At 46.7% G+C, this 26,501-nt stretch overlaps 1 protein-coding gene across 2 annotated transcripts; it reads left to right on the top strand.

Annotated features, from left to right (window-relative positions):
• The first annotated feature begins 7,084 nt into the window (after positions 1 to 7,084).
• LOC307207475 (uncharacterized protein) lies at positions 7,085 to 23,012 on the top strand. 2 transcript variants are annotated; one of them, XM_079961392.1, is made up of 9 exons: positions 7,085 to 7,204; positions 9,515 to 9,701; positions 10,683 to 10,809; positions 12,209 to 12,291; positions 14,627 to 14,753; positions 16,595 to 16,677; positions 18,020 to 18,146; positions 19,119 to 22,007; positions 22,388 to 23,012. In XM_079961392.1, the coding sequence occupies exons 2-8, from the start codon at positions 9,609 to 9,611 to the stop codon at positions 20,717 to 20,719; spliced, it is 2,241 nt and encodes a 746-aa protein (XP_079817518.1). In that variant the 5' UTR covers positions 7,085 to 7,204; positions 9,515 to 9,608; the 3' UTR covers positions 20,720 to 22,007; positions 22,388 to 23,012. The 2 variants fall into 2 exon arrangements, with proteins under 2 accessions (XP_079817518.1, XP_079817519.1); XM_079961393.1 differs by lacking the exons at positions 7,085 to 7,204; positions 10,683 to 10,809 and having other exon boundaries at positions 9,601 to 9,701.
• Positions 23,013 to 26,501: the final 3,489 nt, after the last annotated feature.

Below are 26,501 nucleotides of genomic sequence, written 5' to 3'. Positions count from 1 at the left end.
GCTTGATGCATATCATTCCTCATAGTAATCCCGTCTGATCACTAGTTATAGCTGCTATCTCTGTTTCATATACATCATTAAATGAAACAGAAAAATCTTTACAAAAATAAAATCTACACCTACACTGGAAAAAAATAATGGGATCTGTTCACATCCCTCATGGTTAGATTACTGCAATGCACCGTACAAAGAGATACCGTTGAAGGTTGGGCCACAGGCTGTAGCTGGTGCAGAACGCAATAGCCAGGTGGCTTGTGTGAGCAAGGTAAAAACGGTAAAGCATACTTGGACAGTTAAGTCCAGTCAAAGGCAGCTATGGGGTTGCAGCGCTCATCTTGCTTTCAGGCCAAGGGAGCTGGCGTTTGTCCACCGACAGCTTTCTGGGTCATGTGGCCAGCAGGACTAAACCGCTTCTGGCGCAATGGAACACCGTGATGGAAACCAGAACTCACGAAAACACCATTTGCCTTCATGCCACAGTGGTACCGATTTACCTAATTGCACCGGCGTGCTTTTGAACTGCTAGGTTGGCAGGAGCTGGGGCAGAGCAGCAGGAGCTCACTCCTCGCACAGATTCGAACCGCCAACCTTGCCATCAGTAAGACCAAGAGGCTCAGTGGTTTAGACCACAGTGCCATCCACGTCAGGCTTGTGGGAGGAAACTACTGCCAGCGTAGAACAGCCTGCTAGTGGGATTTGCACTTGCTACCAATCCGCTACTGGGCTGAGTTCAAGGAGTTTGTACTCACGTGCAAGTCCCTGTTCTGCTCAGTCCCAGATATACAGCAGAGTTTCTCCTGCAAGTTCCAAAGATCTCCAAAGCACACACCCAGAATGGGGCTTTTAGTGTCACTGTCTGTGTTCTGTGGAATGGCATCCCTTTCTGGGGGGAGGGAATTGGGACCTTTTCCAGCTGGATAAATACATTTTAATAATGGGTGTCCACTTGTTATGGTTTTAGTCTTATTTTTATTTGTTGCCTTTGTATATAACTGCTTTTTAAAACATTTTTTATATAAATTGCCTTGAGACGGTGGTTTAGAAGGCAATTATTTTTTAAAAATACTTTTCATGTTTATACATTTCACTAATTTTACAATCATTTTGACATTTCAAGGTTTGACTTCCTTCCCCTTCTTTCTGTGGTTCTTTAAATTTATTTTTAATATCTTCTGCATATCCAAATTAACTTAATTTGCTCATTTATTCATCTTCTTTAAATATATACTGGTATGAAACTGCAGGTTATTACAATACTACCAATGTTTTTATCTGTTTACACTTTATCTGTAAATATTCAATAAACCATTTCCATTCTTTTATTTTAAAAAAAAATTATCTTGATTACTTATTCTTCTGGTAAGTTTTGCCATAGAAGGCAATCATATTTAAGGCAATCAATAAATCATTGTTACAAATAATATGATAATGATTTTTACTTTTTCTACTGGCATCTGACCAGGGTTAATCCTCCTGTGGATTTTTGTTAAATGGGGAAATGGTAGATAAATAGCAGCAGAGCTATAGTAAGAGATATACGGAAGATATACACAAATAGATAAATCTTGCTGTACCAAAAGAATAAGACTTGAGATGCTGACACACAGTCGTTAAACCCGTTGAGTATTGCCAGTTAATTTACTTGCATTTCTGAAGATATATTATCATCAAGCAGAGTAAAAGGGAACCTTACCGAGAGAGGACACGATCCTGCAAATCTCCTTCATAATTTGGCTGTTCAGGGCTCTCTGGTCAGGACACAGCAGAGCCCATTCCTCTTCAGTGAAACATAGTCCTGAGGGGGGTGGAATGCTTCCTTGCAAATATCAAAATAGACCGGCCTACAAGCAAAATCCCAAAGCCTTGTTAAGGGGAAGTGAATGAGCATTACCCTCAGGATTAATATACATTGGTACCTTGGTTCTCAAACTTAATCCATTCCGGAGGTCTGTTCCCAAACCAAAGCATTCCAAAACCAAGGTGCACTTTCCCATAGAAAGTAATGCAAAATGGATTAATCCGTCCCAGACTTATGAAAACAACCCCTAAAACAGCAATTGAACATGAATTTTACCATCTAACGAGACCATTGATCCATAAAATGAAAGCAGTAAACAATGTACTGCAATCACACGATCAATCAGTCGGTAGCTGAACTGGGTTCCACACAGTCACAAAAACAAAACAAAAAGAGCCTCAAAAACAAAAATGCAAAATAAATAGCAAAAACAGACAGACCTCAGCGTATCACTCAAAACGGAAGTGTGGCAACACTTAAACTGGAGCACGTTCAGCTTCCAAAAAAAGTTTGCAAACCGAAACACTTACTTCCGGGTTTGCAGTGTTTGGGTTCCAAGTCGTATTAGTACCAAGGTGTTTGAGGACCAAGGTACCACTGTAAACATATTTTACAAGGACAGGAGGAGACACCATGGGCGGAATAATAGCCACACACAGGAAGAAGAAGGATACAGTCTGAGCGCCTCGCTTGTAATTTTATAAATCATTTAATGTGCCAACGCAAATACAAGTTGTTAACATTGCAGTTGTTGTATAAGGGATTGTTATTTTGACCGGAATGTAACTGAAATTAATAAGATTTTGGAACGCAGAAATAAAGAAAACCACCAAACCATTTGAATAAATGGTATTAGTTATTGTATTATAATTTGGCATTGTTATAATGAGGCTATTATTAGACTCCAACATGAATTTGACGGAACTGCGGGAGGCAGTGGAAGACAGGAGTGCCTGGCGTGCTCTGGTCCAGGGGGTCAGGAAGAGTCGGACTCGCCTAAACAACAACAATTATTGGACTGTAATTGAAAACTAAGAAAAAATATTATATATAATAAACACGTAATATAACATTGCACATTTTTCCTTTAAAAAAAAATCTTCACAGGGCTGCTTTCAAATGCCTTCTAAAGGTTACTCCACCGATCTAAAAATTGCAGGGCTGGGGAAGGAAACCACATTTTCCTGCCCCTGCTGAGCTTTCCCCCTCCGCTGCCCTTCTTATTTCCATCGCACAGGAGGCAAATGCCAGGGACCCTCCCCTCCCCAGATCGAACCCCCATCCCTGTGGATTCAAGAGGCAGGGAGTTCCAAAGTCTAGCTGCTGCCACGCCAATAAAAGACCGATTTTTTACAGTTACCATGTGGCAGTTCCCTCGATCAAAGCAGTAGAGGGGCGTCTATAGTCCGGCAGAAACGGGGGAAGAGAGAGTTTGGGGGGCTTGCAAGGAGGTTGCAAGATGCACTTTGTTTTTTTTTATAATTTTTTTTTATTAATTTTCCAATTTTATAAGACATAACAAAAACAACATACAAACAAACACACAAATTCATAATTTCTTAACCTCATTTTCATAAGCCTCTTTTCTCGGACTTCCCCATACCTTCCCCTTTTTGCATCCTTTTTTTTTTTTAACAATTATTCAACAACCCTTTTAACCAATTAAATTTAAATTCATTATCCTTTTCACTTTCACTCTGAATCAAACAAAATTTACCGCTGCAATTCTACGTCTTCCTCTCCCTTAACATTTTAGCACTCCTCAGGTTTATGATAGTTCTTAAGATATATTTTAAACTTCCTCCAATCCTCCTCCACAGTCTCTTTCTCTTGGTCACGGATTCTGCCGGTCATTTCTGCCAATCCCATAAAGTCGATCACTTTCGCCTGCCATTCCTCCAGTGTGGGTAGCTCTTGTGTCTTCCAATACTTTGCTAGAAGAATCCTTGCTGCCGCAGTAGCATACAAAAAAAAGTTTTTGTCCTTCCTCGCCACCAATTGGCCGACCATACCCAAGAGAAAAGCCTCTGTTTTTTTATGAAAGGTGCATTTAAGTACTTTCTTAATCTCATTATAAATCATTTCCCAGAAGGCCTTAATCTTTGGGCAGGTCCACCAAAGGTGGAAGAAGGTACCTTCAGTCGCAAGATGCACTTTGGGCCCCACTTTGCGTTTGAACTGCAGGGAGAAACCCCCAAGCCTCAAAAGTGTGTGGGGTGTGTGTGTTTGTTTTTGTCCCTTCTCTCCCCCAGCCCCAAATAAATCAAGTCCCCCTCCTCTCCGCCGCCTCCTCTTCCTAGCTAGCCCCATCCCACCCACCAAATGTCGCTTTGTTTCTCCGAAGAGCTCTGATCATTTCTCTGCGCCAGAGATGCAACTTCACAGAATCACAGGCTTGTAGAGTGGGAAGGGGTCGCCAGCGGTCATCTAGCCCAACCTGCTCCAATTCAGGATTCGAACCCAGGACCCGGAGACAGTGGCGTAGCGTGGGGGGTGCAGGGGGGGCCGGCCCGCACCGGGCGCAACATCTGGGGGGGGGCGCTCACCGCCTCCGGAGTCTCCGAAGAGCCTCGGGCACAGGCTGTAGCAGAGCCCCATGTCTCGCGGAACCGACGAGCTGTGCGCGCGTCCGGGCTGAAGGCGTCCGGCAGGCAGCGGCTCTCAGCGCTCGCCGCGGTCCCCGCGCGTCACGGCCACGGAGGGCGCGCCAGGCAGCCCCTCCGCACAGCCCCACCGCCGCCGCCGCTTCTGGGCCATGTTGCATTTTCCTCGCCTCTCTGCCCTCCTCCTCCTCCGCAAGCGGCGTCGTTTGGGCGGCAGCGCCAGCGGCAACTCGCCTCAGATCACCTGACACGGACCCCCCGCCGTGGCTACCTTACCGTAAATACCCCAGCCCAGGCAGCAGCAAGAAGAAGCTGGCAGCGGCGGCAGGTTAGGGGTTAGGGGCGCAAATTACTTGCCTTGCCCCGGGTTAGGGGGCGCAAGTTCCTTGCCTTGCCCTGGGTTAGGGGGCGCAAATTACTTGCCTTGCCCCGGGTTAGGGGGCGCAAATTACTTGCCTTGCCCCGGGTTAGGGGGCGCAAATTACTTGCCTTGCCCGGGTTAGGGGGCACAAATTACTTGCCTTGCCCCGGGTTAGGGGGCGCAAATTACTTGCCTTGCCCCGGGTTAGGGGGCGCAAATTACTTGCCTTGCCCCGGGTTAGGGGGCGCAAATTACTTGCCTTGCCCTGGGTTAGGGGGCGCAAATTACTTGCCTTGCCCCGGGTTAGGGGGCGCAAATTACTTGCCTTGCCCCGGGTTAGGGGGCGCAAATTACTTGCCTTGCCCCGGGTTAGGGGGCGCAAGTTACTTGCCTTGCCCCAGGTTAGGGGGTGCAAATTACTTGCCTTGCCCCGGGTTAGGGGGCGCAAATTACTTGCCTTGCCCCGGGTTAGGGGGCGCAAATCACTTGCCTTGCCCCGGGTTAGGGGGTGCAAATTACTTGCCTTGCCCCGGGTTAGGGGGTGCAAATTACTTGCCTTGCCCCGGATTAGGGGGCGCAAATTACTTGCCTTGCCCCGGATTAGGGGGCGCAAATTACTTGCCTTGCCCCGGGTTAGGGGGCGCAAATTACTTGCCTTGCCCCGGGTTAGGGGGCGCAAATTACTTGTCTTGCCCCGGGTTAGGGGGCGCAAATTACTTGCCTTGCCCCGGGTTAGGGGGCGCAAATTACTTGCCTTGCCCTGGGTTAGGGGGCGCAAATTACTTGCCTTGCCCCGGGTTAGGGGGCGCAAATTACTTGCCTTGCCCCCCAAGTGCATGTTTCTGCCTAATTGTTGTTGTTGTTGTTTAGTCGTTTAGTCGTGTCCGACTCTTCGTGACCCCATGGACCAGAGAACGCCAGGCACTCCTGTCCTCCACTGCCCCCCGCAGCTTGGTCAGACTCATGCTGGTAACCTCGAAAACACTATCCAACCATCTCGTCCTCTGTCGCCCCCTTCTCCTTGTGCCCTCCATCTTTCCCAACATCAGGGTCTTCTCCAGGGAGTCTTCTCTTCTCATGAGGTGGCCAAAGTACTGGAGCCTCAGCTTCACAATCTGTCCTTCCAGTGAGCACTCAGGGCTGATTTCCTTCAGAATGGAGAGGTTTGATCTTCTTGCAGTCCATGGGACTCTCAAGAGTCTCCTCCAGCACCATAATTCAAAAGCATCAATTCTTCGGCGATCAGCCTTCTTTATGGTCCAGCTCTCACTTCCATACATCACTACTGGGAAAACCAAGGCTTTAACTATACGGACCTTTGTTGGCAAGGTGATGTCTCTACTTCTCAAGATGCTGTCTAGGCCTGTCATTGCCCTTCTCCCAAGAAGCAGGCGTCTTTTAATTTCGTGGCTGCTGTCACCATCTGCAGTGATCATGGAGCCCAAGAAAGTAAAATCTCTCACTGCCTCCATTTCTTCTCCTTCTATTTGCCAGGAGGTGATGGGACCAGTAGCCATGATCTTCGTTTTTCTGATGTTGAGCTTCAGACCATATTTTGCACTCTCCTCTTTCACCCTCAATAAAAGGTTCTTTAATTCCTCCTCACTTTCTGCCATCAAGGTTGTGTCATCTGCATATTTGAGGTTGTTGATATTTCTTCCGGCAATCTTAATTCCGGCTAGGGATTCATCCAGCCCAGCCTTTTGCATGATGAATTCTGCATATAAGTTAAATAAGCAGGGAGACAAAATGCAGCCTTGTCGTACTCCTTTCCCAATTTGGAACCAGTCAGTTGTTCCATATCCAGTTCTAACTGTAGCTTCTTGTCCCACATAGAGATTTCTCAGGAGACAGATGAGGTGATCAGGCACTCCCATTTCTTTAAGAACTTGCCATAGTTTGCCATGGTCGACACAGTCAAAGGCTTTTGCATAGTCAATGAAGCAGAAGTAAATGTCTTTCTGGAACTCTCTAGCTTTCTCCATAATCCAGCGCATGTTTGCAATTTGGTCTCTGGTTCCTCTGCCTCTTCTAAATCCAGCTTGCACTTCTGGGAGTTCTCGGTCCACATACTGCTTGAGCCTTCCTTGTAGAATTTTAAGCATAACCTTGCTAGCATGTGAAATGAGTGCAATTGTGCGATAGTTGGAGCATTCTTTGGCACTGCCCTTCTTTGGGATTGGGATGTAGACTGATCTTCTCCAATCCTCTGGCCACTATAGAGGGGATTTTTGTGTGTGTGTGTGTGTTTTCCCGCTGCTCGATTTTCCAAGGGTTAAGATGAACGGAGCCCCAGTTGCTAGAGAGGAAAGCCATCGGGGGGAGGAGTTTCCCTCCGTCTCCCACTCCTTTTCCTGCCCGGCTCCTCACGTGGAGGGAAGCGGCTGATCTGACCCCCCCCCCCTGTGCCCCCTCCCGGCGCTGCATCCGAGGCCGGATCCGGTGAGACGCCCCCCTCCCCCGATCCCTTTGTGCGCAGGGCTGGAGGGGATCCCCTGGGTCGCAGGCAGGAGGATGCTAGGAGACCCCCCCTCCCTGGGATGGGGTTGCAATTTGGGGTTGGGGGTATCAGCCGATTGCTAGGGTGCAACTGGAAGGGAGCGGGACCCTCGCCCCCTTTCGCCCCGTGATCTGCTGGGCAAGATCCGTTTCTCCGCTAGAGATCCCAGGGAGCGCCGCTGGCTTTCCTTGTCTTCCCTTCCTCCTCTCTGCAAAGCTAAGAGAAGAGGGTCCTTTGCTTTTTTTCTGCGAGGTGGGGGGCATTTGCAGACTTTGCAGGGCCTTCGGTCATGGAAATGTAGAGATGGGAGGGACCCGTAGGTCATCATCATCATCATCATCATCATCATCATATTTCATTTATATCCTCTGAGCTATGGCTCAGAGCGGCTAACAGCAGTAAAAGTAACACAGTTTGCAAGACGCACATGGAGGGGACCTTCGGTCATGGAAATGTAGAGATGTGAGGGACCCGTAGGTAATAATAATAATAATAATAATAATAATAATAATAATATTTCATTTATATCCCGCCCTCCCCAGCCGAAGCTGGGCTCAGAGCATAGCTGGCAACTTTTCCCTTTTTTTAAGGGAAATTTCCTTATTCCAAATACAGATAGGTAGCCGTGTTGGTCTGCCATAGTCAAAACAAAATAAAAAAATTCCTTCCAGTAGCACCTTAAAGACCAACTAAGTTAGTTCTTGGTATGAGCTTTCGTGTGCATGGTATCTGAAGAAGTGTGCATGCACACGAAAGCTCATACCAAGAACTAACTTAAAGGTAAAGGTAAAGGTACCCCTGCCCATACGGGCCAGTCTTGACAGACTCTGGGGTTGTGCGCCCATCTCACTTAAGAGGCCAGGGGCCAGCGCTGTCCGGAGACACTTCCGGGTCACGTGGCCAGCGTGACATCGCTGCTCTGGCGAGCCAGAGCCGCACACGGAAACGCCGTTTATCTTCCCGCTGGTAAGCGGTCCCTATTTATCTACTTGCACCCGGAGGTGCTTTCGAACTGCTAGGTTGGCAGGCGCTGGGACCGAGCAGCGGGAGCGCACCCCGCCGCAGGGATTCGAACCGCCGACCTTTCGATCGGCAAGCCCTAGGCGCTGAGGCTTTAACCCACAGCGCCACCTGCATCCCTAAGAACTAACTTAGTTGGTCTTTAAGGTGCTACTGGAAGGAATTTTTTTATTTTGTTTATTCCGAATAGAATTCCTCGCAAGAAAAGGGAAGAGTTGACAGCTATGGCTCAGAGCAGCTAACAGCAGTAAAAGTAACACAGTTTGCAAGACGCACATGGAGGGGACCTTCGGTCATGGAAATGTAGAGATGTGAGGGACCCGTAGGTCATGATGATAATAATAATAATAATAATAATAATAATAATAATAATATTTCATTTATATCCCGCCCTCCCCAGGCGAAGCTGGGCTCAGAGCATAGCTGGCAACTTTTCCCTTTTTTAAAGGGACATTCCCTTATTCCGAAAAGGATTCCTCGCAAGAAAAGGGAAAAGTTGACAGCTATGGCTCAGAGTGGCTAACAGCAGTAAAAGTAACACAGTTTACATAAAATCACAATCAATTCATTCTAAAATCAATTCATTCTAAAATCAAGAATCAAATTAATGGCCACCGTTGGGCTAGCGTTCTACAAAAAGGACCATGCAGGATCACGCCAGTGGTGCCATCTGGTCCAGAATCCCGTTTTCACAGCGACCAACCCGTTGTTGGTGTTTTATGATTTGATGGTTGCTGTTTTTTAAACCTGATTTTTAAAACACATTTTAAAATGAAATTGAATAGCCTGTGTTGTGCCTGAATATAATATTGAAGCACAGGTGGGTGGAGGCGTGTTGTGTTTTCCTCTAGACCAGCCTTTCTCAACCTGTGGGCCCCCAGATGTTGTCAAATTACAACTCCCATCACCCCTAGCTGGCAAGGCCAGAGCTGAGGGATGATGGGAGTTGTAGTCCAACAACATCTGGGGACCCACAGGCTGAGAACCGCTGCCTAGACATTGTGTCTGTATAATAATAGGGTATGGACAAAGGGACCCAGTTAGTAAGATGCAAGGATGTAGCGAATGGGCAATGGGATCAGTTGTGTGGGAAATGGAGCCTCCATATGCAGCAGCAGCCTACCTGAACTCGGACGCAGCAAAGAGATGTTACTTTGATCTACGTGAAACCGTTAAAAATGTTCCCAACAAGAGCGAAAACACACCTTCATTAGTAATGTTGGTTTCAACAGCTTAATACACTGTCTGCAAGTCGGGGCAACACATGAAAAATCAGATCCTGGACCTTGTGATTTTGGAGCAGTTCCTGGCTGTCCTTCAGCGGAGATGGAGAGCTGGGTCAGAGAATGTGGAGCAGAGTCCAGTTCCCAGATGGTGGCCTTGACTAAAAGTTTCCTCCTGAGTCAGGCAGAGCAGCAGGTGAGCGCAAAATTGCTGAACTCTTTCTTCCAAGGAGGAATGTGCCAAACCACAGAGGCCTTTGCCTCTGTCCTTACTTTCCTTTAAAAAAAAAATTATAAAGCAATTTCAACAAAACAAATTATCAATCCAAATAATCAATTACATTATTCCCCCCTTTTTATTCCCCCCACCCCTCCCTCTCCCCACCACCTGAGACTTCCCTCAGCTCCCCCCTCTGATTTATTTGCATATGTTATTCTCTGCATGTTAATAATTGTACATATCATTGCCTTATCTGTCATATATTCTACTATTAAATTTGTGGATGTTTATTCAAAACCTGCCAAGGAGTCCAAATCATTTTGTTGTTTTTTTAAATAGTTTGTAAAAAGTTCCCATTCTTCCTTGAAGTCACGATTGTCCTTCTCATGTAATTTGTGTCAACTTTGCCAACTCTGCATAACTCATCAATTTTTCTTGCCATTGTTCTTTTGTTGGGATTTCCTCTTTCTTCCATCCTTGTGGTAACAAGACTCTTGCTGCTGTTGTAGCATGCATAAATAAATTATTTGTTTTTCTTGGCAGGTCTTGTCCTAAAATCCCTAACAAAAATGCTTCTGGTTTCTTTACAAATGTTATTTTAAATATTTTTTTCAATTCATTGTATATCATTTCCCTTTTTTTTAACTTCTCTACATTCCCACCACATATGATACATAGTACTTTCTTTTTCTTTACATTTCCAACATGTATTTGATCCAGTTTTATACATTTTTGCTATTTGTACTGGTGTGATATACCATCTGTACATCATTTTCATGTAATTTTCTTTCAGAAGAAAACAATCTGTAAATTTCAGATCCACTTTCCACAGCCTTTCCTAATCCTCAAATTGTATTATCTTGTGCCCATTTGATCATGACTGATTTGACCTCCTCATCTTTTGTTTACCTCTGTCCTTACTTTCCTAATAATCCTCGCCATTCATTGCTGTTTCAGCTCCAGGATCTGTTTGCAGAAGTGGCCACAGATTTCCACAGGGTAGAGAAACTTCCCTCAGACGCCAGAGAGAATACCCTACATAGGCAGTCTGTGCCAGAGAGTGACTTAGGTGACACCTCGCTGGGTAAGTTTTAAATTTTTTTATTGATCAGGGTGGGTCTGGCCTGGGAGGCCTCTTTTGGCAGGGTCTCATCAACGTTCATGAAAAAAAAATCTTAAAGCCTTCAAATTTCATTTTTGTGCCATGCGCTGTTAACGAAAGCCCATAATTTATTTGTGTATTAAACTTTTTAAATTACTGTATTTTTTGCCCTATAGAATGCACCGGCCCATAGGACGCACCTAGGTTTTTTGGGGGGAAATAAAGGGGGAAAAATTATTTTCCCCCCAGGCGCGGGGCTGGCACGGGGGAAGCCCGAGCTTCCCCCGACCCCAGAACAGGCTGCTATCCGCAAGCCTAGGGAGCCCGAGCTTGTGGGGCTGGCAGCCTCCAAACCAGGTCGGGGAACAACGGGAAGGCGCGCTGCGCCTCCCCGCTGTCCCCCGAGCTTGTGGACTGCAGGCTGCTGCCTGCAAGCCTTTCGAGCCTGCTGGAACTCCCGCCGGGCTTGCAAGGCTTGCGGATAGCTTCCTGAAGCCTGGAGAGCGAGAGGGGTCGTTGCGCACCAACCCCTTTCGCTCTCCAGGCTTCAGCGAAAGCCTGCATTCGCCCCATAGGATGCACACACATTTCCCCTTCATTTTTGGAGGGGAAAAAGTGCATCCTATAGGGCGAAAAGTACAGTAGTAAATCTATTAACTGTGTGTTAAATATTACATATACAGTGGTACCTCTGGTTGCGAACGGGATCCGTTCCGGAGGCCCGTTCGCAACATGAAAAAAATGCAACCCATGGATTGCGATTCGCCGCTTCTGTGCATGCATGTGACGTCATTTTGCGCTTCTGCGCATGCGTGAGTGGGGAAACCCGAAAGTAACCCTTTCTGGTATTTCCGGGTCGCCACAGGACGTAACCTGAAAGAACGTAACATGCAGCGGACGTAACATGAGGTATGACTGTATAATATTAAATCTATTGTGAACGCTTCAATCTTCACTATGGAAATCTAATTACCGGTAAGTGTGTGGCCCCCTTGTTCTACGTCAGAGTTCTCTTGCGGCCCATGAGATGTTGGACCGCCCTGCCGTAAATCTGTGAGATGCATTTGATGTCTTCCCGAAACAGGGCACAAAAGGATGCTGGTTTTCATACTTTTCCCCAGCTCAGAAAGGCATTCCTTGATGACCCCTTGGATTTCTCCCCAAGAGGAAAAATGGGATGAGCTGTAGTTTTGCCCAACTAAACCGCATAATGCAAAGGGACGTTCAAGATACGTAGGGCAGGTGTGTCGTTTTGTGATGTCAACGCGGACCTAGAAATTTCAAAAGAATGCTTTAAATTAAAAGAAAAGAGAAATGTCTCATGCAGCCTCTGAGATTAATGTCCACTCTGATGGCTTACCATCACCTTCCTCTCTGACAGGTGGTGGAATAATGTCAGCAACAACTCCTTGGGCATCTTTTCTTCATGGGGGAGCGGAAGAACCTGTACAAGCGACATTTCAGGTAGGTGGAAGCATCCCAGGGAAGGCTGTCAAGAGGAAGCCAAGTTCCTCCGCTCACCTCCCTGCATCTGAACAATTCTCTGTCCTCCTTATAGAATCATAGCATCTTCGAGTTGGAAGGGACCAGTGGCGTAGCGTGGGTTGTCAGCACCCGGGGCAAGGCAAGTAATTTGCGCCCCCTAACCCATGGATTTGCGCCCTCTAACCCGTGGATTTGCGCCCCTTAACCCTAACCCCCAGATGTTGTGCCCGGTGCGGCCGGCCCCCCCTGCACCCCCCACGCTACGCCACTGGAAGGGACCCAACGGTCATCTAGTCCAATCCCCCCCTGCAATGCAAGAATCTCGTCGCTTCTTTCTAGGCTTGTTAGCCGCCCTGAGCCCGGCTTCGGCTGGGGAGGGCGGGATATAAATAAAATTTATTATTATTATTATTATAGGCTGCCCACCGAGGAGGCTGTGAGTGCCACCCGAGAAGTCCTGCAGGATAATACCCAGCCACTTCTTGATACGATACGATAATCTTTATTGTCATTGTCCCATACAGAACAACAAAATTAAAAAAATCTATACCAGACATTAAAAAACCAACAAGCCTGCTATCCCAGCCTGGTTAGCCCCCTAAAAACTCTGATACCCCATTATTAAATACAATATATTCCCACAGAGACTACCTTACACTGCGTTTAAAACCAAAATCGCATTTGGATAGAAACTGTTTCTCAGGCGGCTAGTCCTAGTCTTTATAACCCTGTACCTTCTTCCAGAAGGAAGAAGCTGAAAGAGATCATTTCTGGGGTGTGCACTTTCTTATGGCTTCCAAGGTGGGAAGAGTGCACTCAATTATTCTCTCCACAGTCTTTACAACCCTGGACAGTATTGTTTTTTCCCTGGCTGTGCAGCTCCCAAACCACACACACAGAGCATAAGTTAGTACGCTCTCCACAGTGCAATGGTAAAATGCCATCAACAGGTCCTTTGAGAGATTATTTTTCCGGAAAATATAACCTCTGCTGTGCTCTCTTCATCGGGTCTTTGCTGTTTTCTCCCCAGGTTAGGTCCTCTCTCAACTCCATTCCCAGAAATCGAAACACTGAGTGCACCCAATTATTTTCTCCGCAGTCTTTACAACCCTAGACAGCATTGCGCTCTCTCTCTCTCTCTCATTTTTATTAAATTTACTGTTTTACAATTTAAAAGATTCATTTAAACAAGCTTGAAATATCAATGACTTCCCTTCCTCTCTTTCCGTGGTTCATTTTGCAGAGCATAAATCCCTGCATATTTTATATAAACTCAAGCATTCAGTATTCCGTTATTACTTCCATCAAAACTTATTTGCACTGCTGAATTTATCTCAATGTTGCCAACGTTTCCAAGTGTACACAATTCCCCCCCCCCATATATTCAATAAACATTTTCCAATCTTCTTTAAACGTATGTTCTTCTTGTTCTCTTATTCTATATGTTACGTCTGCGAGCTGCGCATATTCCATCAGCTTAAGTTGCCATTCTTCTTTGGTTGTGACCTCACTCCTTTTCCATTTTGGGGCTAACCAAACATAAATAACCATTTTTGACACCTGGACATTTCCATTTGAATTATCTCCAACAGAAAGGACTCTGATTTTTTGGGGAAAGTGCTTTTAAACATTTTTTTCAATTCATTATAAATTATTTCCCAATACTCTTTTACCCTTTTACATGTCCAGCACATATGAAAGGGCGTTCCCGCTACCTCTTTTCATCTCGCTTATCTGATTCAATATTATACATCTTAGCATGTCTAAAGGTAAAGGTAAAGGACCTCTGACCGTTAAGTCCAGTCACGGACGGCTCTGGGGTTGCGGCGCTCATCTCGCTCTACAGGCCGAGGGAGCCAGCGTTTTCCGCAGACAGCTTCCGGGTCATGTAGCCAGCATGACTAAGCCGCTTCTGGCGAACCAGAGCAGCGCATGGAAAGGCCGTTTTCCTTCCCGCCAGAGCGGTACCTATTTATCTGCTTGTACTGGCATGCTTTTGAACTGCTAGGTTGGCAGGAGCAGAGACCAAGCAACGGGAGCTCACCCTGTCGCGGGGATTCGAACCGCAGACCTTCTGATCAGCAAGCCCTAGGCTCTGTGGTTTAGACCACAGTGCCACCCGCATCCCACCCGCCACCCACGCATGCCTACTCAGAGTCAAACACCACCTGTAAATCATTTTCAAATAGTTCTCCTTCAGGGAATAACATGCTGTAAACTTCAGCCACTTTTTCTTGTTGAGTCTTCCGGATTTTGCAAGTAGAGAATTGTGACATTGTCTGCGAAAGGGCCAATGTTTTCCTTTTCTTTTCAGGCTCGAATTTATTTTGAGGATGTGGCAGTGTATTTCACAGCAAAGGAATGGGCTCTGCTGGATTCTGACCAGAGAGCTCTGCACAGAGAAGTCATGGAGGAGAATTATCTTCTCGTCACCTGTCTCGGTAAGACGTTGTTTCTTCAGCTCTTTTGCTGGTTGTGTAAATGGTTGTAGGGCTTCTATTGCATTTGGACCTCGCTTTGAATCCTTTCCCTAGTGCAGCCTTCTTCAACCTTGGATCCCCAAATGTTGTACTCTAACTCCCACCATCCCTGACCAGCCCATCTAAGATAGCTGGGAATAATGGGGGTTGTAGTCCATCAATCTTGGCAGAACCAAGGTTGAAAAACATTTCCTTAGTGGATGATGGTAGTTATTTAAAGTGCATGTGATTGTTCTTAACTAGCTTTGCAATGTTTTTAAGGATATTTTTATTGACATGTTTGCCACCTATGGCTCTCTTGGGGAAGAAGGGTGGAAAATAAACCAAAGGAATAATTATTATTATGTCCCTCCGCGGGTGACCCTCATGGTTCCTTCCGATTCTATGATTCTATTCTATTCCTCATTACGTCCATGAATTATTATTATTTTTACATGTCGACAGGACACTTCTTGTATACGAGGACGTGTCGCCATCCTGGTAGCTGTTGGAGATGCGTATTTTGGTCGGCGGCATTTGCAAATCTTTTTTTTTCCTCCCCAAAACTTCTGGTGTGTGTTGCGTTCACAAAGCAAGGAAGGATTGGACCCTGATTAATAAAATACACACGAGGCTTGACCAGCAAGACTCTGGGAGGAGGTGCCAATAATAATCTGTCACACCCTGGCCCAGGCCCCTTTTATTAACAAAAGAACTTATAACACAGTACTTGTAAGAACCAATCAGATGCCCTCTGAGCATTTCAAAAACATCCCCATGTGGGACAAAGTTACATCAGAGAAATCCTTTTAACTACAAAGAAACTATTTCCTACTTGAGCATGCATACATGGTTCAGAGTAAATAAAATAGGAATCAAGGAGGAATGCATTTAGTACCCCCGGAGGTCATAAACAACAGTAAACAGGAGATGAAGGATGGCAATGAAAAATAGTATTTACCATCTCCTTGTGAACTCTCTTCCTGGCCCTTAAAGGTAAGGGTAAAGGGACCCCTGACCATTAGGTTCAGTCGTGACTGACTCTGGGGTTGCAGCGCTCATCTTGCTTTGTTGGCTGAGGGAGCCGGCGTACAACTTCCGGGTCATGTGGCCAGCATGACTAAGCAGCTTCTGGCGAACCAGAGCAGCGCACGGAAACGCCGTTTACCTTCCCGCCAGAGCGGTACCTATTTATCTACTTGCACTTTGACGTTCTTTCGAACTGCTAGGTTGGCAGGAGCAGGGACTGAGCAATGGGAGCTCACCCTGTCGCGGGGATTCAAACCGCCGACCTTCTGATCGCCAAGTCCTAGGTTCTGTGGTTTAACCCACAACGCCACCCGCGTCCTGGCCCTTAAGATCTACCTAAAGATTAACAAATCTACATCAAAGTAACCTACTATCTTTATGGCTCAGGATGCCTAGTGAAGCAACCAGTCCGTGTTTAAGAATGCTTATACGTGACTGTCAGGCAGAGAGAAAGTAAAATGGCAGAGGTGCAAAGGCTTGTGGGATTTGATCAGAAATGATTGTCAATGAATCCAGCCCAGTCAGCGCCATGCTTTCATCGCGGACACAATGGCGTGCTCCGTTTTTCATAATTCCTCATAGCAATCCAACCTGACCCCCACAGTGTGCAAATGTTTCACCACTGTAGATGTTGTCGCTCCATTGAGAAGGGCTTTCGCCCAAGCGGCAGAGCATCAGTTTTGCCTGCAGAAGGTCTCCGGTTCAATCTTGGCCGTCTTCAGGTAGGGCTCAGAAAACTCCAGCTTGAAACCTTGAAGAGATGATGTCTTCCCTACTATCTTTGTCTCTCACAGGTGACAGGATGATGCTGGCAAGACCCCCTCAGCCGTCCCTTCCTCGCATTGGAGGGGAAGCAGTTGCTTATGCAAACGATCAGGTATGGATCAGGGAAGAATCATTGGGGAGATTGTCAACGAGGAGCCTTCTCATCAGTGGCGTAGCGTGGGGGGTGCAGGGGGGGGCGGCCGCACCGGGCGCAACATCTGGGGGGGCGCGCTCGCCGCCTCCGGAGTCGCCGAAGAGCCTCGGGCGCAGGCTGTAGCAGAGCCCCATGTCTCGCGGAACCAACGAGCTGTGCGCGCGTCCGGGCTGAAGGCGTCCGGCAGGCAGCGGCTCTCGGCGCTCGCCGCGGTCCCAGCACGTCAGGGCCGCGGAGGGCGCGCCAGGCAGCCCCTCCTCACAGCTGCTGGGCCATGTTGCGTTTTCCTCGCCTCTCTGCCCTCCTCCCCCTCCGGGCAAGCGGCGTCATTTGGGCGGCAGCGCCAGCGGCAACTTGCCTCAGATCACCTGACACGGACTCGCCGCCGTGGCTACCTTACCGTAAATACCCCAGCCCAGGCAGCAGCAAGAAGAAGCTGGCAGCGGCGGCAGGTTAGGGGTTAGGGGCGCAAATTACTTGCCTCGCCCCGGGTTAGGGGGCGCAAATTACTTGCCTTGCCCCAGGTGCTGACAACCCACACTACGCCGCTGCTTCTCATCTCCCCGGTCCTGATGGAAATTCTCTCCTCATCTTTGCTTCTGTCAGAGCTGCCCAAGAGAAAGGCAGTGATCTATAATGAATTGAAAAGGATGTTTAAAATAACATTTGTAAAAAATAAAATAAAAAACCACCCAGAAGCTTTTCTTTTGGGAATTATAGAGACAGAACGACCTAAACTGTATAGAAATTTATTTATTTGTGCTGCTACAGCGGCAAGAATGTTACTCGCCCCCAATATGGAAAGAAGTCCCATCCAAAGAATGGATACAAAAACTTAAGGAATATGTGGAAATGGCAAAACTTACCGGAAGAATAAAAAATCAAGATAACAAACTTCTTTATATAAAAGAATGGAAATGGTTTATTGCACATTTACAGATAAATTGCAAACAGAACATTGGCAGGATTATTGTAATAACCTGCAGTATATATTTAAAGTAGATTAATAAATGAGCAAATTAAGTTAATTGGGATATGCAGAAGATATTAAAAATAAATTTAAGGAACCGCAGAAAGAGGGGGAAGGAAGTCAAGCTTTGAAATGTGGAAAGGATTGTAAAATTAGTGAAATGTATAAACTTGAAAAGTATAAGTTAAAAGAGAGAGAGAGAGATGAAGGCTTCCTCAGAAGGTTTAATTTCTGTGGGATAATACACAGCCATTCTCCCCTGATGAGACGTCTGGGTTTTGCTAGCAGACGTTCTTAATTTCTATCTGTTTATGTTTCCTTCTCTTTCAGGGTCCGTGGTCCTTTGAGGCTGTGTCTGTGCATTTCACTGAGCAGGAGTGGGCTCTCCTGGATCCTGACCAGAGAGCTCTTCACAGGGATGTCATGGAGGAGAATTATCACCTCGTCACCTATCTCAGTAAGACTTTCTTAAGGCCAGTCAAGAGAGATGGTAAAATGTGTAACTGACGGGCAGCCCATCTAAATTGGAATCTTTTGAAAATATGAAGTGGTTTATAAATTTTTTTATATACACAGGTTTGATTACTGTAATTCGCTCTACTTGGGGCTGCCCTTGAAGCTGTCCGATAAACTCCAGCAGGTACAGAATGCTGCAGCGAGGCTCCTCACGGGGTCTCTGCCATGGGAGCATATTCACCCGGTGCTTTTTAAGCTGCACTGGCCCCCGGTGGAGTACAGGGTCAGATTTAAGGTGCTGCTTTTGACCTTTAAAGTCCTTCACGGCCTAGGACCCTCGTACCTACGGGACCGCCTCTCCTGGTATGCCCCACGGAGAGCCTCAAGGTCCATAAATAATAACACCCTAGAGGTCCCGGGCCCTAAGGAAGTCAGATTAGTCTCAACCAGAGCCAGGGCCTTTTCAACGCTGGCTCCGGTCTGATGGAACACTCTGCCTCATGAGACCAGGGCCCTGCAGGATCTGATTTCTTTCCGCATGGCCTGTAAGACAGAGTTGTTCCGCCTGGCCTTTGGCTTGGAATCAACTTGATTCCCTCCCCCTCTTTCCTTTTTCCTTTCTCCTTCTGTGATGAAACTCCTATTTGGGGACTTCCCTGGCTTTTTTCTGGCCCATGTAGGACCAGTCTGGATAGTTGGCCTTGGTGAGGATTTGACGTTTTCATCCCCAAAAAGTTTTTTGATTTGAGTTTCTACTGAAAGGAGGCTGCATTTTAATGTTGTATTTTAATCTTGTTTTTAAGTTGTATTTTAATCAAATGCTTTTATACTTGGTGTTAGCTGCCCTGAACCCAGTCTTGGCTGGGGAGGGTGGGGTATAATTATTATTATTATTATTATTATTATTATTATTATTATTATTAAGATTTCATGTCTTACTCAGGTACTAAGCAGTGTTCTTTCTCAACTGCAGGCCACAAATGGGAAGCCAGGAATATGGGAGATGTATGCTGGATGTCGGCACGAAGGGACACACATAGAAATGAGGAACAACTGAGAAAGAAGACTGAAGCAGATCAGAACAGGTGGAATATATCCTCTGCTACTCAGGACAGTGGCTACCCTGAAATTGTGATCATAGAAGAAGAAGAAGAAAAAGTACAGGAAAAGGATAAATACTGTGTGTATCCGAAATTGGAATGTGAAGCTCATTGCCAGATCCACACTGAGGAGAAACCATATCAGTGCAGAGAATGCGGAAAGACATTCAGTCAGAAGATGTATCTTACGACTCATAAAAGAATTCATACAGGGGAGAAGCCATATAAGTGCTTGGAATGTGGAAAGGGCTTCAGCCAGAAGATACACCTAACTTTCCACCAAAGAATTCATACAGGGGAAAAACCATACCAGTGCTTGGAATGCGGGAAGAGCTTCATCAGAAGTTCAAACCTCACTTTGCATCAAAGAATCCACACAGGGGAGAAGCCATATCAGTGCTTGGAATGTGGGAAAAGTTTCATTCGAAGCACAAACCTTACTCTGCACCAGAGAATCCACACGGGCGAGAAGCCATATCAGTGTGTGGAATGTGGAAAGAGCTTCAGCCAACGTTGTAGCCTTACTTCTCATCAGAGAATCCACACAGGGGAGAAACCGTTTGAGTGTCTGGAATGTGGAAAGAGTTTCACGCATAAGATAAGTTTCACTTATCATCAAACGACTCACACAGGGGAGAAACCATATCAGTGCGTGGAATGCGGGAAGAGCTTCAGTCAACGTTGCACCCTGAATTCTCATCAGAGAATCCACAGGGTGGAGAAACCGTATAAATGCCTGGAATGTGGAAAGGGCTTTACGTGGAAGATAGGCCTCGCTGCTCATCAAACAACTCATACAGGGGAGAAACCGTATCGGTGCTTAGAGTGTGGAAAGAGCTTCAGCCATAAGGGGAGCCTCACCTATCATCAAAGAATCCACACAGGGGAGAAGCCATATCAGTGCATGGAATGCGGGAAGAGCTTCAGTCATCGTTGCACCCTAACTTCTCATCAGAGAATCCACACAGGAGAGAAACCATATCAGTGCCTCGAATGCGGAAAGAGCTTTAAAGAGAAGAGCAGGCTCACTTTTCACCGAAGGACTCACACCGGGGAGAAGCCGTACAAATGCTTGGAATGCGGAAAGGGCTTCACGCAGAAGATAGGCCTCTCTGCTCACCAGACAGCTCATACAGGGCAGAAACCGTATACCTGCTTGGAATGCGGAAACGGCTTCACGAGAAGATCAAGCCTTAATCTGCATCAGAGAAGTCACAGGGGCGAGAAGCCATATCAATGCCCCGAGTGTGGAAAAAGCTTCACTAGACGTTCCGGTCTGAATTTGCATCAAAGAACTCACACAGTGGTGAAATCGTATAAGTGCTTAGAGTGTGGAAATAACTACAATAATAAGATAAACCTCACGTATCATCAGAGAACTCACAGAAGTGATTTGAATATGCAGCAAAATATTGTCTCCCACGTGAAACAGGAGTTCGATTGTGAGGACCCACATCGGACATGCACTGTATAAATGAACCCTAAGCAGGGAGCAACATACTGTACCTATCCTGAGCAACGACAGCAAAGGAACTGAAGCATTTTCTTTCAGCTTTGCTCCTTTTCTAATACAAAATGTGAAATCACGGCTGCTCCCCTCTGCCCTCCCCATCCATCCTTCCTCTCCTGAGCACGTAGTGATGCTTCCGTATGGGAGCATTCAGCTCCTATGTGTGGTCGGCGCTGGCCAAAGGATCTGCCCAAGGGCTTTTCCAAAATGCGTTGCCTCCTGGTAATGGATTTTGGGACGTGTTGGGGGGGCTCACTATCTGGAGGATGATATAATCAAGGCTCCCATGCCTGCTCAGGTGTCTGCGTATTGGGAGGAGGGGAAAGGGAGAAGACAAAAAAAAGGGAGGGAGAACATAGACATCAACACAGTCTCTAGCTAAAAATGCATTAAAAAAATACTTGGAATTGAATCAAAATCAAGTTGATGACGTAAGGACACTCTGGGATGCTGGTAAAGCAGTGATCAGGGGATATTTCATAAAACAAGGCATAAGAATAAAAAAGGAAAGGGAAAAGGGAAAAAACAACAAAATTAATGGAATAAATAAGGAAATAAGGGGGGGGGGAGAAGAGCAAATCAAACAACCAAATAATGATATAATTAAAAAAGAAATTAGGCTACTACAGTGCAGACAGAATATATGTCCAAAATAGAACAGGAAGTAGAGTGGAATGTGAAAACGTGGAAACAAAATAATTTTGAGTTTGGCAGTAAACCGGGAAAATACCTGGCATGGCAATTGAGAAAGAGGCAAAGTCAAAGACAAATTAATAGAATTAAAAATAGGAGAGAAAATTATAGGTGATCCAAAAGTAATAATACAAAAATTTTAAAAATATTATGAAAAGTTATGCGAAAAAGATAATGAGGCAGAAGAAGTAGACAACTTCCTATACCAAAAGAAAGGAGGATGGGTTTTAATTCTACTGGATCAGATCTTTACCCCACAGAAATGCACAGTCTAAATGTGGGTGGTGGCCTCTCTTCCTGGGTGTGTTTTCTATGCAATTTGGTGCTTTCTTCCTCTCTACCCATGTTCTCCACACGCAAAAGTCACAGATCCGGTGCTTGCCAGCACTGTCATAGCAAAACAATTGGGATCTGAGACATGGATCAGTATGGAACCAGATTATTATTATAGGGGGTCTCCCCCCCCCCGAACAACCACTGTATTATAAGCAATGTCTCTGTCAGCAGTGGTGTTGATCAGCGCTGGATCTGCAATTTTAAGGGTTGGTTTGCAGCTTAAGTTGGGACGCAGGTGGCGCTGTGGGTTAAAGCCTCAGCGCCTAGGGCTTGCCGATCGAAAGGTCGGCGGTTCGAATCCCTGCGGCGGGGTGCGCTCCCGCTGCTCGGTCCCAGCGCCTGCCAACCTAGCAGTTCGAAAGCACCTCCGGGTGCAAGTAGATAAATAGGGACCGCTTACCAGCGGGAAGGTAAACGGCGTTTCCGTGTGCGGCTCTGGCTCGCCAGAGCAGCGATGTCACGCTGGCCACGTGACCCGGAAGTGTCTCCGGACAGCGCTGGCCCCTGGCCTCTTAAGTGAGATGGGCGCACAACCCCAGAGTCTGTCAAGACTGGCCCGTACGGGCAGGGGTACCTTTACCTTTACCTTTATTGCAGCTTAAGGGACCTTTAACTTGATGGCTGCTTGTTAAAACGAAATGTGTCTCATTCAGTAATCATGCAAGCTGGAGATGGTCCATTTCTGGCTTAGAGATTTTCATTTTGTGCAAGGAAGCCTTTTGTTGAAAGACGACATGCCCCAGAGCCACTGTTATATGATAACACTGATGCCCCTATCTCTAAATCCCAGAGGTGCCTAAAGGCATTAAAAAAATGGAGACCCCTGCCAGAGTTATTTCCAGGCTGCAAATGGAAGATGAACACACAACCCCTCCATCTGTTTGATTGAATATTTTTCTATGCACACGGGTTCATGTCTCAGTGTAAATGTTGGGCTTGGTGGTGGATATTCTCCGTTAAGTGTTTCTGCCTTGCAAAACTCTGTGATTAACATCCCATTTGTTTTTGTAAATGCGTTAGGAAGAAATGTTAAAGGTGCACATATGCAGATATCAAAAAAACCAAGGCCACACAAACACAGATTTGCGTGCGCAGCCCGAATAGCAAAAAACATAGCGAGAGTTGAAACATCTCATGTTGTAGTTGGGAGCTTTTTCCTTTGTCTTCTGTTGACATGTTTTTTTACTACAATCTAGGTGTTTTATAGATTATAAAAACAACTCCTCACAACTCAGTGCTTGTTCTCTTTCCCTGAGTTTCACTCAGTAGCGTCGCAAGGGAGAAGATGTGCCCTGAGAACTGGTGTTGAGAATTTTGTAAGTTAACAGCCAGGTCTGTGTGTTTTCCATGCTTAACAAATAAAAGAAAATCAGCGTACACAAGCTGTATTTCTCTAAAAAGAGCACCGTTTCGCAGAATCTGTTAATGTTTCCCAGTTCCCTGAGTGCCTGAGCTTTCCTGCACCTTCTGCTCTCATTTCACAGCCATTCTCCACCTGCTTCCAAGTATTTGCTCCTCCTTAGGGGCTGATAAAGGGGACGCAGGTGGCGCTGTGGGTTAAAGCCTCAGCGCCTAGGGCTTGCCGATCGAAAGGTCGGCGGTTCGAATCCCTGCGGCAGGGTGCGCTCCTGCTGCTCGGTCCCAGCGCCTGCCAACCTAGCAGTTCAAAAGCACCCCCGGGTGCAAGTAGATAAATAGGGACCGCTTACCAGCGGGAAGGTAAACGGCGTTTCCGTGTGCGGCTCTGGCTCGCCAGAGCAGCGATGTCACGCTGGCCACGTGACCCGGAAGTGTCTCTGGACAGCGCTGGCCCCTGGCCTCTTGAGTGAGATGGGCGCACAACCCCAGAGTCTGTCAAGACTGGCCCGTACGGGCAGGGGTACCTTTACCTTTTTTAGGGGCTGATAACTTCTGACAGAGCTGTTTGACAGCGGAACAAACTCCCTCGGGAGATGATGGACTCTCCTTTGGAGGCTTTTAAGCAGAGGTTGGATGGCCACCTGTCATGGACGCTTTAGCCGAGATTCCTGCATTGCGGGGGGTGGACTAGATGACCCTCGGATCCCTTCCAACTCTTAAGATTCTATTATTCTAACTAATAATAATAATAATAATAATAGTTTATTATTTATACCCCGCCCATCTGGCTGGGTTTCCCCAGCCACTCTGGGCGGCTTCCATGGAAACCAAAAATACACTAAAATATCACAGATTAAAAACTTCCCTGAACAGGGCTGCCTTAAGACGTCTTCTGAATGTTAGGTAGTTATTTATCGCTTTGACATCTGATGGGAGGGCGTTCCACAGGGCGGGCGCCACCACCGGGAAGGCCCTCTGCCTGGTTCCCTGTAGCTTTGCTTCTCACAATGAGGGAACCGCCAGACGGCCCTCGGCGCTGGACCTCAGCGCCTGGGCAGAACGATGGGGGTGGAGACGCTCCTTCAGGTATACTGGGCCGAGGCCGTTTAGGGCTTTAAAGGTCAACACCAGCACTTTGAATTGTGCTTGGAAACGTACTGGGAGCCAATGTAGGTCTTTCAAGACCGGTGTTATGTGGTCTCGGTGGCCGCCCCCAGTCACCAGTCTGGCTGCCGCATTCTGGATTAGTTGTAGTTTCCGAGTCACCTTCAAAGGTAGCCCCACGTAGAGCGCATTGCAGTAGTCCAAGCGGGAGATAACTAGACCATCTAAATATCTATATAAACACTAGAAAGAACTTTCTGGCCGTAAGAGCTGTTAGGCAGCAGAACAGACTACCCAGGAGGTTTCTAAACAGGTTGGATAGGCATCTGAGAAGGTTGTTGGTTTTTTGGCTGTGATTCCTGGGTGTTAGGGGAGGGGTAGTCCCTCTGGTGGGGGCACGTCGTGCTCTTTCTGGGGTCGTTTGTCCACCTCTGGTCCCCACCCTGCACTCAGCTCTGACCTGTGGCTCCTACAAGCTGTCAGCCGGTGACAGCAGCCACAATCCTGGGAATGGCTTCGACTCACAGGCGGAGGGTCCAACGATCACGAAGGTGGTTTCTGTGTGTGCTGTGGAGGGAAGTTAGGGGCAGTTGCGGCGTGTCCACCTGGAAAGGTGATGTAAAACACTGATTCGGATCCACTGCCTTGCAGGATATCTTTGGCAGAAGAGAAGCCTAAGGAGTACACCCTACACAAATCGAGTAAGAGCTGTTTGATGGCGGAAGTGTCTTTTTTGAGAGGTGGTGGACTCTCCTTCCTTGGAGGTTTTCAAGCAGAGGTCCGTAGAATCATAGAATGGTAGAATTGGAAGGGACCCCGAGGGTCATCTAGCCCAACCCCTGCAATGCAGGAATATTTCACCCAATGTGGGGCTCGAACCCACAACCCTGAGTCCTATGCTCTACCGACTGAGCTATCCCAGCTGATTTGTCATGGATGCTTCAGCTGAGATTCTTGCATGGCAGGGGGTTGGACTAGATGACTCGAGGTCCCTTCTGTTAAGTTGTGGGCGAACATATCAGACGACACAGCGATTCTCCCAAAGCAGCTCTTTATTTGTAAGCTGGAACAGAACTGAACTGAGGAGCTCAGTCAGCCTGCTTATATAGAGCTCCAGAACGATGTAACTGTTGCCATTTTCTAAAACTATCCAATCACTGAACGTCACTTTCAATCCTTCATTTGCATACAAACTATCCAATCACTGAACGTCACTTTCGATCCTTCATTTGCATAACTTTCTACAGTATCCCCCTGCTGGCCCAGGGTGAGAACTTCAATACATAACACCCCTCCCCACCGAGATAAGGCATTACAGTGGTGCCCCGCAAGACGAACGCCTCGCAAGACGGAAAACCCGCTAGACGAAAGGGTTTTCCGTTTTGGAGGCGCTTCGCAAAACGAATTTCCCTATGGGCTTGCTTCGCAAGATGAAAATGTCTTGCGAGTTCCTGCGGGTTTCCCCCCCTTCCCCCCCCTTTTCCTAAGCCGCTAAGCCGCTTATCAGCTGATCTGCTGATAAGCCGCTTAACAGCTGATTGCTAAAAGCCGCTAAACCGCTAATAGCGCTAATCCACTAAGCTGTCAATGGGCTTCCTTCGCAAGACGAAAAAACCGCTATACAAAGAGCCTCACGGAACGGATTAATTTCGTCTTGCGAGGCACCCCTGTAGTTACAATCGTAATGGTTTCCTTATATACAGCACTACACGTAATGGTTCAATTAGGCACAAAAGCATATCGGTTACATTTCACATACTTAGACCAACAGTGATTCAGTACATAACACCTTCCAAGTCTACTATTATTATTATTATTATCATCATTAATTTATTGAATATATGTACCAGAGATCTCAGGGCAGTTCACAGAAAAGATCACAATATATAAAATAAAAATAAAAACAATAACCCAATAACAACCCCCTCCCCAAAAAGCCACATTTTAAAAGGGCATAGGATGTAAATCAGATCATACAGCAACGGTGTTTTGTGTTGTGTAAGCTCCTATGATATAAGTAATGGGCCCCGCCTGCTAGCCTGCTCCCTAAAATATCTCTGGTTTATTAGGTCCATAAATATGGGACGCGGAGTGGCGCTGTGGGTTAAACCACAGAGCCTAGGACTTTCCAATCAGAAGGTCAGCGGTTCGAATCCCCGCGACGGGGTGAGCTCCTGTTGCTTGGTCCCTGCTCCTGCCAACCTAGCAGTTCGAAAGCACATCAAAGTGCAAGTAGATAAATAGGTACCGCTCT

Source organism: Podarcis cretensis, assembly GCF_951804945.1.
Source record: "Podarcis cretensis genome assembly, chromosome: 2".
Taxonomy (NCBI): Eukaryota; Metazoa; Chordata; class Lepidosauria; order Squamata; family Lacertidae; genus Podarcis; species Podarcis cretensis.
This window is presented reverse-complemented; position numbering and strand designations above follow the sequence as displayed.

Excerpts from the sequence above, each read along its gene's own strand:
- LOC307207475 (XM_079961392.1), top strand. The coding sequence starts at position 9,609 with ATGGAGAGCTGGGTCAGAGAATGTGGAGCAGAGTCCAGTTCCCAGATG. Across the intron at positions 9,702-10,682 it reads TGAGTCAGGCAGAGCAGCAG|CTCCAGGATCTGTTTGCAGA; the intron begins GTGAGCGCAAAA and ends TTGCTGTTTCAG. Across the intron at positions 12,292-14,626 it reads CTGTACAAGCGACATTTCAG|GCTCGAATTTATTTTGAGGA; the intron begins GTAGGTGGAAGC and ends TTTTCTTTTCAG.